Source organism: Netta rufina (genome assembly GCF_964035555.1).
Source record: "Netta rufina genome assembly, chromosome: 18".
NCBI lineage: Eukaryota > Metazoa > Chordata > Aves > Anseriformes > Anatidae > Netta > Netta rufina.
In genome coordinates this window covers 12,620,795-12,636,534 of record NC_140142.1, presented here as the reverse complement: position 1 = coordinate 12,636,534, position 15,740 = coordinate 12,620,795, and the positions used below count along the sequence as shown (strand labels likewise).

The 15,740-nt window shown below is 50.4% G+C and overlaps 1 protein-coding gene across 1 annotated transcript in view; it reads left to right on the top strand.

The window, feature by feature from the left end:
* Positions 1-1,117: 1,117 nt before the first annotated feature.
* The window catches only part of LOC311216502 (olfactory receptor 14A16-like), a gene marked incomplete at both ends in the record, with an annotated part of 307,014 nt that continues 292,391 nt past the window's right edge, over positions 1,118-15,740 (top strand). The window contains one exon of the mRNA XM_084298028.1: positions 1,118-1,737. Coding sequence (XP_084154154.1) covers positions 1,118-1,737 — 620 coding nt within the window. The remainder of the gene's footprint in view (positions 1,738-15,740) is intronic.

Genomic DNA, 15,740 nt, shown 5'->3' with positions numbered 1-15,740 from the left:
CAGGGGACTTTGCAAAAGCTGGGCCAAGGCATGGGATTTCAGCTTCAGTCTCAGCTTTTCTGAGCCTCTTGAGCTTTCAGTTCTGTGTTCTTTGGCTTGGTGGGAATAAAAAGAGATAGCATTATTTCCAAGATGAGGCTGACGCTTCTAAGCCATACCACTGAGGGTTAGAAAGACCCCCATCAAGTCCCCTTCCTGCCCCTCAGCCCCTAGAAAGCTCCACCACCACTCGTGCAGTGTCAGCAGGGTCTGTGTGACCTGGGCTCTAGGATGTGCCCCCAGCGAGCTGCCCCTGGGCTGAGACCTGCTGCAAGGAGGTTTCTGCAGGGCAGAGCTGAGCTCCCAGTGGGTGGGATGGGGGCTGTGAGCTGCAGGCAGAAGGCGTGGGCACAGAGACCCAGCTGCAGGCAGGGACAGCTTCAGGCAGCAGAGCCATGGGCAGGGAACAGCAGGACAGTGCTAACAGCATAGTCTGCCACCTCCCTGCTTCCCCCTAAGCCCACAGGATTCAGGGCATGAGTCATGATGAATCTCTGCCAACGGAGTTCCTGAGGCCACAATAATTGGGCAGCTCAATTTGGGAACTGTATTGAGATGTAGATGATACTGACTGAGACCAGGACAGATGGAGAGGCTGGCTGTCCTCACCTCACTAAGGACAGTCACTTTGCCTCTCAGGGTTCACAAGGTCTCACCTGGAATACATTACAAATGCCAGGGGTTTCTACCATCTAAAAATGCTCCTGAGTGTGACACAGGCAGTGGGAACAATGTAAACCACAAATTCTTTTTTGCACTCAGGAATGTTGAGAGTAGTAATGCTGTTAAGTTCACATACATCAGAGGTAGATTTAATCAGAGATCATTCCTGGTTCTTATTTACCTTGAGCTACAGGGCAGGTTCTTGAAGAGCCCACAGCAGAAACCCTTGGTCCCAGTGGCACCCTCAGCTAGCACTAAGCAGAACTCAAGCAAGAGAGCAGCAGAAAGGTCTCAGAAAGGGAAAAGTCACTGGGGGCGTTTCAATGAGAAGTGGAGCAGTTTTTCTCAGACATGTCTCTCCTAATTATCACTGTCTTTTCCTTCTTGGCTATTCCCCTTTGTCCAGGAGGATCAGATGTCCAACAGCAGCTCCATCACCGAGTTCCTCCTCCTGCCATTCACAGACACGCGGGAGCTGCAGCTCTTGTACTTTGCGCTCTTCCTGGGCATCTACCCGGCTGCCTCCCTGGGCAACGGCCTCATCCTCACCGCCGTAGCCTGCGACCACCACCTCCACACCCCCATGTACTTCTTCCTCCTCAACCTTGCCCTCCTTGACCTAGGCTGCATCTCCACCACTGTCCCCAAAGCCGTGGCCAATTCCCTCTGGGACACCAGGGCCATTTCCTATGCAGGATGTGCTGCACAGGTCTTTCTTTTCCCCTTTCCCATGTCAGCAGAGTATTTTCTTCTCACTGTCATGTCCTACGACCGCTACATTGCCATCTGCAAGCCCCTGCACTACGGGAGCCTCCTGGGCAGCAGAGCCTGTGCCCAGATGGCAGCAGCTGCCTGGGGCAGTGGCTTTCTCAATGCTGTCGTGCACACGGCCAGTACATTTTCCCTGCCCCTCTGCCAAGGCAATGCTGTGGACCAGTTCTTCTGTGAAATCCCCCAGATCCTCAAGCTCTCCTGCTCAGATTCCTACCTCAGGGAAATTTGGGTACTTATGGTTGGTATCTGTTTTGCATCTGGGTGTTTTGTTTTCATTCTTTTTTCCTATGTGCAGATTTTCAGTGCTGTGTTGAGAATGCCCTCAGAGCAGGGACCGCACAAAGCCTTCTCCATGTGCCTCCCTCACCTTTTTCTGGTCTCCCTCTTTGTCAGCACTGGCTTTTTTGCCCACCTGAAGCCCCTTTCCCTATCCTCCCCAACCTTAAATCTCTTGGTGGCAGTTCTATACTCAGTAGTGCCCCCAACATTCAATCCCCTCATCTACAGCATGAGAAACAAGGAGCTCAAGTGTGCTATTAGGAAAGGAATTTCACAGATATTTCTGAATGGTGATAAACTTCTCCTCTTTCTCCACAAATGACTTTCTGGGTCATTTGAAGGCCTGCTCCTTGTTTCATTAAGAGTATTGTTATTTTTATCTTTACCCTCAGTTTCCTTTCCATTTATTACTTTCTAATAATAATAATAAAATAAATAAATAAATAAATAAAAAGCTTATTCATCCAGCATCTCCTGAGGTATTAAACTGCTCTGTTTACTCTGCACAGTTTTTCCCTCCCTGCATGTCAGCATCAACTCTCCATTAGCATCTGCTTAATAAAACAGCATCTCTCCAATGCACTGCCTGAAATCTTGCGTCTTCTTTCAAAGCTGGTGTCAACAATAGGTCTGAGCATTGCGGTGGTTTCACACTGATAGGCAGCTGAACTCCACCACACCACCCTTTCACCCCTGCTCCTGAAAGGTACAAATGAAGAAAATAGAGTTGGAAAGGGCTGCTGGGTTGAGTTAAGGGAAGGGTAGATGACTCATCAGTTGCAGTCATGGTATAAGCAGACTCTGTAGGGAGATTTAGATAATATATTTACTAACCTTACTAACAGACTGGAGCAGTGAGAAACAAAAAGTGAACTAAAAAGATATCCACCCTCTCTACTCCTCTACCTCCTGTCAGCTGTCCAAAGCTGCAAGTCCTGGGCTGGGATGGGGGCTGTGTCTCTGGACAGAGCTGGTGGCTGCTGTGAGAGCCCTTCCTGAGGGTCCTGCTGGGCTCAGGGGACAATGGGGGAGCCAGGACTCCTAGGTTCTGATGCTAGGGCTGCCCTGAGCCCTAAGGCTTCTTCGGTCACTGTTCTGCATGTCCTCGTACAGGGGGACAATGCAGGGCCAGATTTCCCTGGGAGATACCAGATCATGTCCTGGCTGCTTGGATGGCCACAGCTCTGGTGCTGAACCCTTCCCATGTCCCTGCTCTGGTGGTTTTACTCTGGTGCTGAACCCCTCCCATGTTCCTGCAGTGGTAGTTTTACTCTGCTAAGCAGCTGAACTCCTTTACAACCTGTCTCTAACTCCTCCTCCTCAAAGGAAAAGGGGGAGAAAATATGATGAAAAGAGCTCAGGGTTTGTTCTCCTAGTAAGATCAGGAGATCAGCCACCAAGTGTAACAAAATCATAGAGTCATAGCGTCACTAAGGTTGGAAAAGACCTCCAAGATCATCTTGTCCAACTGTAACCCCCTGTATTGTCACAGTCACCAATTATTTTCACGGGCAAAAATAAATGAGCATAGGGTGATTAATATAATTTGTTGCTATCACCAGCAGACTAGAATAGTGAGGAGCTACAAGCAAACTAAAACCACCTTCCCCCAACATCTACCATCTCCTACTTCTACCCCACAAGTAGTTCAGGGGAATTGGGGCTGTGGTTAGTCCATGATGCTTCATCTCCACCGCTCCTTCACGGTCACTCTCAGCCCCTACTCCAGCATGGGTTCCCTCCCACGGGATGCTGTCCTTCTTGAACTGATCCTGAGTGGGCTTCCCACAGCCAGAAGCTCTTCAAGAACTGCTCCAGTATTGGTCCGTACAACAGGGTCCATCCATCAGGAGCAAACTGCTCCAACGCGGGTCCCCAATGGATGGCAGCTTCCCCCTGATCCCCTGCACCTCCATGGGCTCTTCTCCATGGGCTGCAGCTCTGGCCCAGGGCCTGCTCCTGCGGGGGCTCCTCCACAGGCTGCCACATGGAGATCTGCTCTGCCACGGGACCCATGGGCTGCAGGTGATATCTGTATGTTTGTGTGCCCAGACAATAGCACATGGAGACAGAAAGTACACAAAAGTCTTTTAAGGAAATAATTAATTATATAACTCTTCAGAGTCAGGTGCTTGGCAACCTTTCACAAAGCCAGCACACCTCTGGCTTGAATCACTGTTTTTTTACACACAGTAAATTCATGAATCTATCTACCTAGCTTCTTTTAATTGACCGTTTCAACTTGCCATACTTATCTCTACTGAGTTTTAACATTGCAGAGGGGAAGCAGAGGGGATTGGGGGAGGAAAGGGGGGCAGAGGGGAGAAGTGTGCCCCTTCATTCAGCCGGAATTTCCTGTGCTTCAGTTTCTGCCCATTACCTCTCGTGTTGTCGCTGGACAGAACTGAGTCTGGTTCCATCCTTTTGAAACTCTCCTCTCAGATATTTCACAGAATCACAGAATTGTAGGGGTTGGAAGGGACCTCGAGAGATTGTTGGGTCCAACCCCCCTCCCAAAGCTGGTTCCTTTGAGCAGGCTGCCCAGATAGGTCTCCAGACAGGCCTTGAATATCTCCAGAGAAGGAGACTCCACAACCTCCCTGGGCAGCCTGTTCCAGTGCTCCGTCACCCTCACCATGAAGTTCTTTCGCATGTTGGTGTGGAACTTCCTGTGTTCCATTTTTTGACCATTGCCCCTTGTCCTGTCCCCACAGAGCTCAGCCAATCAGCCAGTTCTCAACCCACCTTCCTGTCCACTCCTCTATCCTACACTTTCGCGGCTTTGCTAGCAGGATGTCAAGGAAGACAGTATCGAAAGCCTTGCTAAAGTCAAGGTAGATGATATCCACTGCTCTCGCCCCATCTACCCAGCTGGTGATGTCGTCACAGAAGGCATCGAGGTTGGTCGAGCATGATTTCCCCTTGGTGAATCCATGCTGACTATTCCTCATAACCTTCTTCTCTCCCAATTGCTTGGAGATGGCATCCAGAACGAGCTGTTCCAACACCTTTCCAGGGACAGAGGTGAGACTGACTGGCCTGTAGTTTCCCAGATCCTCCTTCTTGTCCTTCTTGAAGACTGGAGTGACACTGGCTATCCTCCAGTCTTCAGGCACCTCTCCTGTTTTCCAGGACCTTTCGAAGATGATAGAGAGCGGTTCGGCGATCACCTCTGCCAACTCCCTTAGCACACATGGATGCATCCCACTGGGCTCCATAGATTTGTGTGTGTTAAGCCCACTCAGATGCTCCTGAACCACTCTCTCATCAACTGGGGGCAGCCCTCCATTTCCCAGACCCTTTCTTCTCCCTTCAGGATTGAGGAGTCCCGCGGGGGAGTCCTTGAAGCAAAGACTGAAGCAAAGAAAGCATTCAGTATCTCCACCTTGGCATCTCCCATTACCAGGACACCTGCCTTGTTCAGCAAGGGATACACATTATCTCCAGTCTTCCTTTTGCTGTTTACATACTTAAAAAAAAAACCTTCTTATTATCCTTCTGCTGAGGCGATCGGCTCCAGGGCAGACGTGTTCTGCAGCAGAGCAGGGGACCAAGGCGGGCAGGGCTTTTTGTGCGGCATCGAGGCCACTTGGGGGAGCTGCCGGGACCCGGCAGTCCTCGCGAGGGAGGCTGACGAGGCGCGGGCGGAGCCAGCAGCGCCCCCTTCAAAGCTGTTTAAAAGTTGCCCCTAGGGTGCGCGAGCGACCAGGAGCGCGGCGACCAGGACGGGCAAACAGGGCGTGGCGCGTCGAAGGGCGTGGCGTTGGCAGTTTGTGCGGCAGTTCGCGCGGGCAGGGCGAGCGGGGGGCCCATCGTCGCTCTGTTGCAGCTGCCTCTCCCTTCGGTGCTTGTAACCTGCTTGCGTAGAACCTGACCATGGTATCAACCAGGCAGAAAACCGTGGCCTCCACATCTTGTGTGGCATCTCCAGCCACGGTCACCAGTGTGGCTACTCAGACGGAGGGCTCGGGGAAACACGCAGCCGTCCAGGTCCTGGGCTGCAGAGTGTGCCCCAGCCTTCTGTCGGTCTCCGACAGCAGTGGTGGGTATGCCTGTGGGAGGTGTGCCCAGGTTGAAGAACTGCTCAGCCAGGTAGCGGAGCTCCGGGAGGAGGTGAACAGGCTCAGGAGCATCAGGGAATCAGAGATGGAAATTGACTGGTGGAGGTGCACTCTACCCTCTCTGAGGCAGGCTCACGAGCCTGCCACAGCACAGGCGTCTCCTGTTATGCAGAAGATGGAGATTCCCTCCTCCTGCCAGGCAGCGGGAGGAGACCTAGATCAAGGGGAGGAATGGAGGCAGGTGCCTATTCAGGGTGGTAGGCGAGCCCTCTCTCTGCCCACCTCACCTTCTCATCTACCCTTAAATAATTGATATGAAGGACTAGAACAAGACAATCTGAATGACAAAGTAGATAAAAACCCGTCCCAGTTGGAGGGGGCGCCAAAGACAAGGCGACCTACACGTCGCATTGCCACATCATCCTTCAAAAAAGAAAGAAGGGCTATTGTTATGGGGGGTTCCCTCCTGAAAGGGACAGAGGGACCGATATGCCGACCGGACCCAACCCGCAGAGAGGTCTGTTGCCTCCCTGGGGCTCGGGTGAGAGACTTTTCCAAGAAAGTCAAGCGCCTGGTACGGCCCACTGACTACTACCCGCTACTGGTCTTTCAGGCTGGTAGCGATGAAGTAGCAACGAGAAGTCTGAAGGCGATCAAAAGAGACTTTAGGGATTTGGGGCGACTACTTAGAGGATCAGGGGCGCAGGTTGTGTTTGCCTCTGTCCTTCCGATAGGGGGGATTGTCCTGGTTTCAGTTAGAACAGAAATAATTTTCTTCCTGGTAGCTGGTGGAATGCTGTGTTTTGGCTTAGGATGAGAAGAGTGCTGATAACACCCCGATGTTTTAATTGTTGCAGAGCAGTGCTTATGCCAAGCCAAGGACACCTCAGCCTTTTGCTCTGTCCTGCCAACAGGTAGGCTGGGGGTGCAGTAAGAGCTGGGAGGGGACAGACCCAGGACAGGTGACCCAAACTAGCCAAAGGGGTATTCCATACCATCTGACGTCATGCTAAACAATATATAGGGGTGGCTAGCCGGGGGAGGGGGCCGGACTGCTCGGGGTTAGGCTAGGCATCGGTCAGCAGGTGGTGAGCAATTGCATTGTGCATCACTTGTTTGTACATATTATTATTAGTAGTACTATTATCATCATTGTATTATTATTATTATTATTATTATTATTATTATTATTATTATTATTATTATTATTATTATTATTATTATTATTATTTTCCTGTCTTATTAAACTGTCTTTATCTCAACTCATGGGCTTCACTTTCCATTTCTCTCCCCCGTCCCAGAGAGGGAGGGGGAGGGTGAGCGAACAGCTGTGTGGTGTGTAGCTGCCGGCCGGGTTAAACCACGACAGTCTTTTTGGCGCCCAACGTGGGGCACGAAAGGTTGAGATAACGGCAGATCTGACCAGAGTGTGTTAAACTAAAATTGGTATAAGTATTAGACCTGCTTAATAGTCACTTGTCATAATGCTGATTGCTTTAATCTCAACTGTGCTGCGCCTGTTTTCCAAATTGAGTATTATAGCACGTTATTTTCCGTATGTGCTCTCTGTCATGTTGTTTATCCTCTCCGGGCCCTGGTTTCAGACCATTATGGTACTGTGTGTTGTATCAGTGGCTTCTGAGATGATGAAATATCTGGCCATGACTCTAACCTGGTATTTGTACTCAGTAACATCTTCGATTCTATACTTTGGAAACTGTATCTTGGAAACTACCAGCAATTATATCTGTTGCCTTTTTTCATTAGGGAGTCAATCTGTGGAGGGGAAGGGGGAAGATATTTTTTCTTACTTGATCACTCTCCCTTTCTCCTTCACCACCCTTGTATCCTCCTGGATCACTCTCCCTTCCTCCTTCACCACCCTCTTATCCTCCGAGCTTATTACAATAGCTCTCCAAGATATTGAATAGCCTTGGGATACTCAGACCAGCATAGTCTTGTTGTTCTGCCTCCTGAATGCGCTTCAGATTCTGCTTAAAGTTAAACAACTACTTAGGAAGCTCATCCGGAGATCTGCCTGGAGGCAGTATAGTTGTGGGTGGCAGGGAGTATGGGAGGATATGGGCAGGCATCTAGAGCAGTTGGCACCCCCAGTGTTTTGGAAATTCACCCATGAACAACTGCAAAATCCTCAAAAACTGGCAGAATGCTTGAAAAAAAGGTGTCACGATTCTTGAAGTTCTAAAGTAACACAAATCATTGTAACATGCTGGGGCCTGGCTCATGCCTATCGAGCTGCCATGGATACTGCTATCAACTTAGTGACAGACCCTGCGGCCACTCCAAGCCCTGTGACAGATTCAACGGCCACTGTGACCCCTACGGTGGACTCTGCAGCCGCTCCAGTCCCAGCTCCTGCAGATGCTCCAGTCCCAGCTTCTGCAGATGCTCCAATCCCAGCTCCTGCAGCCACTCCAGTTCCAGCTCCTGCAGCCACTCCAGCTCTGGTTCCTGCAGCCGCTCCAGTTCCAGCTCCTGCAGCCACTCCAGTTCCAGCTCCTGCAGCTGCTCCAGCTCCGGTTCCTGCAGCCGCTCCAGCTCCAGCTCCTGCAGCCGCTCCACTTCCAGCTCCTGCAGCCGCTCCAGCTCCGGTTACTGCAGCTGCTCCAGTTCCAGCTCCTGCAGCCGCTCCAGCTCCGGTTCCTGCAGCTGCTCCAGCTCCAGCTCCTGCAGCCGCTCCAGTTCCAGCTCCTGCAGCCGCTCCAGCTCCGGTTCCTGCAGCCGCTCCAGCTCCAGCTCCTGCAGCCACTCCAGTTCCAGCTCCTGCAGCCACTCCAGCTCCGGTTCCTGCAGCTGCTCCAGTTCCAGCTTTTGCAGCTGCTCCAGTTCCAGCTCCTGCAGCTACTCCAGCTCCGGTTCCTGCAGCCGCTCCAGTTCCAGCTCCTTCAGCCGCTCCAGTTCCAGCTCCTGCAGCTGCTCCAGCTCTGGTTCCTGCAGCCACTCCAGCTCCTGTAACAGGGTCAGAGAAACAAGCTGTAGCAGTGCAAGTTGACCCTGCAGAGGGTATTCCAACCCCTGTGGCAGACCCTGTAATGGGGTCAGAGAAACGATCTGTAGCAGTGCAAGATGATCCTGCAGAGGGTATTCCAAACTCTGTGGCAGACCCTGTAACAAGGTCAGAGAAACGAGCAGTAGCAGTGCAAGCTGCCCCCGTAAAGGAGGTGAAAAAATGGTATAGAGATTCAGGTCGTTTAGAATGCAGAGAGTCTTCTGCCAAATCTAGGTATAGAGACGACGGAGACAACGATGACGCTGGGCCATCAAGGATTCAGGAGGAGGAAGATGAGGATGCCGAAAAATCAACAGTAACTACCCGAAGCCTAAACGAGCGTGAGTTACGAGATGTGCAAAAAGATTTTGGTCGCTGTATAGGTGAGCAGCTTGTCACCTGGCTGCTCCGATGCTGGGACACTGGCGCCAATTGTGTGGAATTAGATGGCAGGGAAGCCAAGCGACTGGGATCCCTTGCTAGAGATGCAGGCATTGACAAAGCAATTGCAGATGGAGCACAATCTCACAGCCTCTGGAGGCGTCTCCTCTCAGCTGTGAGGGAAAGGTATCCCTTCAAGGAAGAACTTTTACGTCTACCAGGCAAGTGGACCACTATGGAGAAGGGAATCCAGTACCTGAGGGAATTAGCCGTACGGGAAGTGATTTATGAGGATCCAGACCTCAGACAAACATCCAAAGATCCAGATGAAGTCGGGTGTACACGACCCATGTGGCAGAAGTTTGTACAGAGTGCACCATCATCATATGCCAGCTCATTGGCAATAATGGCCTGGAAAGAGGATGAGGAACCCACAGTGGATGAAGTGGCTAAACAACTCCGGCAGTACAAAGAAAGTCTCTCCTCTTCCTTACAGGCCTGCGTCTCAGCTGTGGAGAAACTTTCTGAAGAGTTCCACCAACTTAAAGAGAATCTATCTTCATCCCCACCTGAACCAACCAGTGTCCACCGACCAAAAGAGAACACTGTGGAGAAACTTTCTGAAAAGGTTCACCAACTTGAAGAGAGATTATTCTCCTCCGTACCTGTACAGAGCAGTGTCTCAGCTATCAGGGGTAGGCGTTCATCCACACAAGGAAGACGATATGGTGGGTACTCACCCCGTGCTACCCTGTGGTTTTACTTACGAGACCATGGAGAGGACATGAGAAAATGGGATGGAAAATCTACCGCGACCCTAGAGGCACGGGTACGTGAGTTGCAAAAGAAAACAATCAGGAAGAAGGGATTCTCTGAAAAGTTTGCTGCTCCAACTTCCAGCAGACAGTCCTTCAAACACAGAAACGAAGAAGATTCCGACCAGGATTAGGGAGGCCCTGCCTCCAGCCAGGGGGAGGAAAGGGATAATCGAGTTTATTGGACTGTGTGGATTCGATGGCCTGGCACATCAGACGCACAGAAGTATAAGGCTTTAGTAGACACCGGTGCACAATGCACTATAATGCCATCGAGCTATAAAGGACCAGAGCCCATCTATATTTGTGGAGTGACAGGGGGATCTCAGCAGTTGACTGTATTGGAGGCTGAAGTGAGTCTGACTGGGAATGAGTGGGAAAAGCACCACATTGTGACTGGCCCGGATGCTCCATGTATCCTTGGCATAGACTATCTCAGAAGAGGATATTGCAAGGACCCAAAAGGGTTCAGGTGGGCTTTTGGTATAGCTGCCTTAGAGACAGAGGGCATTAAACAATTCTCTACCTTGCCTGGTCTCTCAGAGGACCCCTCTGTTGTGGGGTTGCTGAGGGTCGAAGAACAGCAAGTGCCAATCGCTACCACAACTGTGCACCGGCGGCAATATCGCACTAACCGAGACTCCCTGATTCCCATCCATAAGCTAATTCGTCAATTGGAGAGCCAAGGAGTGATCAGCAAGACTCATTCACCTTTCAATAGTCCCATATGGCCAGTGCGAAAGTCTAGTGGCGAGTGGAGACTAACAGTGGACTATCGTGGCCTGAACGAAGTGACGCCACCACTGAGTGCTGCAGTGCCAGACATGCTGGAACTTCAGTACGAACTTGAATCGAAGGCAGCCAAGTGGTACGCCACAAGTGATATCGCTAATGCATTTTTCTCCATCCCTCTAGCAGCAGAGTGCAGGCCACAATTTGCCTTCACTTGGAGGGGAGTCCAATGTACTTGGAATCGACTGCCCCAGGGGTGGAAACACAGCCCTACCATTTGCCATGGACTGATCCAGTCTGCGCTAGAGCAGGGGGAAGCTCCTGAACACCTGCGGTACATCGATGACATTATTGTGTGGGGTGACACAGCAGAGGAAGTTTTTGAGAAAGGGAAGAAAATAGTCCAAATCCTTCTGAAAGCCGGTTTTGCCATAAAACAAAATAAAGTCAAAGGACCCGCACAAGAGATCCAGTTTTTAGGAATAAAATGGCAAGATGGGCGTCATCAAATCTCAATGGATGTGATCAACAAAATAACAGCTATGTCTCCACCAACTAACAAAAAAGAAACACAGACTTTCCTAGGTGTTGTGGGGTTTTGGAGAATGCACATCCCAAATTACAGTCTGATTGTAAACCCGCTCTACCAAGTAACCCGTAAGAAGAATGAGTTTGAATGGGGCCCTGAACAACGACAAGCCTTTGAACAAATCAAGCAGGAAATAGTCCATGCAGTAGCCCTTGGGCCAGTTCGAACAGGACCAGATGTAAAGAATGTGCTCTACACTGCAGCCGGGGAGAACGGCCCCACCTGGAGCCTCTGGCAGAAAGAACCTGGGGAAACTCGAGGTCGGCCCCTGGGGTTTTGGAGTCGGGGATACAGAGGATCTGAGGCCCGCTATACTCCAACTGAAAAGGAGATATTGGCAGCATATGAAGGAGTTCGATCTGCTTCGGAGGTGGTCGGTACTGAAGCGCAGCTCCTCCTAGCACCCCGATTGCTGGTACTAGGCTGGATGTTCAAAGGAAGGGTCTCCTCTACACATCATGCAACTGATGCTACATGGAGCAAGTGGGTTGCACTGATTACTCAGTGGGCTCAAATAGGAAACCCCAGTCGCCCAGGAATCTTGGAAGTGATTATGGACTGGCCAGAAGGCAAATACTTTGGGATATCATCAGAGGAGGAGGTGGGTCGTGCTGAAGAAGCCCCACTGTACAACCAGTTACCAGAAAATGAAAAGAAATATGCCCTGTTCACTGATGGGTCCTGTCGTATTGTGGGGAAGCATCGGAGATGGAAGGCTGCTGTATGGAGTCCTACGCGATGAGTTGCAGAAGCTGCTGAGGGAGAAGGTGAATCGAGTCAGTTTGCAGAAGTGAAGGCCATTCAGCTGGCTTTAGACATTGCTGAACGAGAAAAATGGCCAGTTCTCTATCTCTACACCGATTCATGGATGGTAGCAAATGCCCTGTGGGGATGGTTACAGCAATGGAAGCAAAACAACTGGCAGCGTAGGGGCAAACCCATCTGGGCTGCTGCATTGTGGCAAGATATTGCTGCTCGGGTAGAGAACGTGGCTGTGAAAGTACGCCACGTAGATGCTCATGTGCCCAAGAATCGGGCTACTGAAGAACATCAAAACAACCAGCAGGTGGATCAGGCTGCTAAGATTGAAGTAGCTCAGGTGGACTTAGATTGGCAGCATAAAGGTGAATTATTTATAGCCCGATGGGCCCATGACACCTCAGGCCATCAAGGTAGAGATGCAACATACAGATGGGCTCGTGATCGAGGGGTGGACCTGACCATGGACACTATAGCACAGGTTATTCATGACTGTGAAACATGCGCTGCAATCAAGCAAGCCAAACGGTCAAAGCCTCTTTGGTATGGAGGACGATGGCTGAAATAGAAATATGGAGAGGCCTAGCAGATTAATTACATCACACTCCCTCAAACTCGCAATGGCAAGCGCCACGTACTTACAATGGTGGAAGCAACCACCAGATGGCTGGAAACATATCCTGTGCCTCATGCCACCGCCCGGAACACTATCCTGGGCCTTGAAAAGCAAGTCCTATGGCGACATGGCACCCCAGAAAGAATAGAGTCAGACAATGGAACTCATTTCCGAAACAACCTTATAGACACTTGGGCCAAAGAGCATGGTATTGAGTGGGTGTATCACATCCCCTATCATGCACCAGCCTCCGGGAAAGTTGAACGATACAATGGACTGTTAAAGACTACATTGAAAGCAATGGGCGCTGGGACATTCAAAAACTGGGATACGCATTTGGCAAAGGCCACCTGGTTAGTCAATACTAGGGGATCTGCCAACCGAGCTGGACCTGCCCGATCAAACCTGTTACGTACTGTAGATGGGGATAAAGTTCCTGTCGTGCATGTAAGAAATATGCTGGGTAAAACAGTCTGGGCTACTCCTGCCTCAGGAAAAGGCAAACCTATTGGTGGAATTGTTTTCACTCAGGGACCTGGATACACTTGGTGGGTGATGCAAAAGAACGGAGAGGTCCAGTGTGTACCTCAAGGAGATTTGACACTGGGTGAGAATAGCCCATGAACTGAATTGTACCATGTTAATTACTATATAATACTGTATGTTATCACTACCATGACTACTATAGGTGACTAATTAGAATGTATGGAAAAGAGTGTAACCTGAGCATGACATAAATGGTATGGAATAAGGGGTGGATAGATGTCCTGGTTTCAGTTAGAAAAGAATTAATTTTCTTCCTGGTAGCTGGTGGAATGCTGTGTTTTGGCTTAGGATGAGAAGAGTGCTGATAACACCCCGATGTTTTAATTGTTGCAGAGCAGTGCTTATACCAAGCCAAGGACACCTCAGCCTTTTGCTCTGTCCTGCCAACAGGCAGGCTGGGGGTGCAGTAAGAGCTGGGAGGGGACAGACCCAGGACAGGTGACCCAAACTAGCCAAAGAGGTATTCCATACCATCTGATGTCATGCTAAACAATATATAGGGGTGGCTAGCCGGGGGGAGGGGGCCGGACTGCTCGGGGTTAGGCTGGGCATCGGTCAGCGGGTGGTGAGCAGTTGCATTGTGCATCACTTGTTTGTACATATTATTATTAGTAGTACTATTATCATCATTGTATTATTATTATTATTATTATTATTATTATTATTATTATTATTATTATTATTATTATTATTATTATTATTATTTTCCTGTCTTATTAAACTGTCTTTATCTCAACTCACAGGCTTCACTTTCCATTTCTCTCCCCCGTCCCAGAAAGGGAGGGGGGAGGGTGAGCGAACGGCTGCGTGGTGTTTAGCTGCTGGCCAGGTTAAACCACGGCAGCTGAAAGGCGTGCTGTTCACATAAACTCGTGGCTTCGAGACTGGTGTGACCGGCAGAACTTTGGGTTCTTTGATCACGGGAAGGTCTATGCTACACCGGGCCTGATGGCACCGGATGGGATGCACCTCTCTCGGAGAAGGGTAAGGATCTTTGGTCAGGAGTTGGCAGGGCTGATAGATAGGGCTTTAAACTAGAGTCGAAGGGGGAAGGGGCTAAAACCAGGCACGCCAGTGAAGACCTAAGGGATGGTACGCTAGAATCAGAGGGGCTGTGTGCCAGTGAGGTCCTTCGGACAGATCCACAAGGTGCTGAGTATAAGGAGACGCACCTGAAGTGCTTCTACACGAATGCACGCAGTATGAGGAATAAAATGGATGAGCTAGAAGTCCTGGCCCAGTCCCGCAACTATGACATCATCGGCATAAGTGAAACCTGGTGGGATGAGTCCTGTGACTGGGGTGTTGCGATAGATGGTTACAGGCTCTTCAGGAGGGACAGGCAGGGTAGGCGAGGTGGTGGGGTGGCGATGTATGTGAAGCAGGGGCTGGACTGTGTGGAACTTCAGGTCGGCAATGGCAAAGTTGAGAGCCTCTGGGTAAGGATCAAGGGACGAACGAATAAAGGGGATGTCGTTGTGGGAGTCTATTACAGACTGCCTGGCCAGGACGATAGCGCCGATAAATTATTCTTTACAGAACTAAGAGAGGCCTCGAGATTAACTCCCTTTGTCCTTATGGGGGACTTCAACTTGCCAGACGTTAACTGGGAGTGCCACACGGCCGACACGAGCAAGTCCAGGAGGTTCATGAAGCACCTAGATGATAACTTCTTGGTGCAGGTGCTAACGGAGCCAACTAGGAAAGGAGCCCTCCTAGACACGTTGCTAGAAAACAGAGAGGGTCTGGTGGGAGATGTGGTGATTGGTGGCCGCCTTGGTCATAGCGACCATGAAGTGGTTGAGTTCAAAATTTACGGTGACAGAAGGAAAAGTGCCACCAAAACCTCATCCCTAGATATGGGGAAAGCGGACTTCAGGCTGCTCAGGGAACTAGTCATCAAGGTCTCCTGGGAAACTGCTCTTGAAGGCCTCGATGTCCACCAGTGCTGCTCATTCTTTAAGCGATGCCTCCTAGAAGCACAAGATCAGGCAATTCCTAAATATCGCAAGTCAGGCAGGCGGGGCAGGAGGCCGGCGTGGCTGACCAGGAACATTCTAATGGAGATTAGGCAGAAACAGAGAGTGTTTCGCTGCTGGAAGGAGGGCCAGGTGTCATGGAAAGAATACAGGGATGCTGTTCATGTTTGTAGGGAGAAAGTTCGTGTGGCCAAAACACACCTAGAGTTGAAGCTGGCTGTGTCTGTGAGAGAAAATAAAAAGGGTTTTTTTAGATATGTGAATGGAAAAAGGAGAACTAAAGAATACATAGGGCCGCTCCTTGATAGGGAAGGTCTCCTCACAGACAATGACATAGGCAAAGCAGAGACGCTTAACGCCTTCTTTGCCTCTGTCTTCAATGCCGATGATGGGCTTCGGGACCCAGGGTGCCCTGAGCTGGAGGACCGGGACGGTGGGGATGTCAAACTCCCAACCGACCCTGAACGTGTGCGGGATTTGCTACTCCACCTGGATCC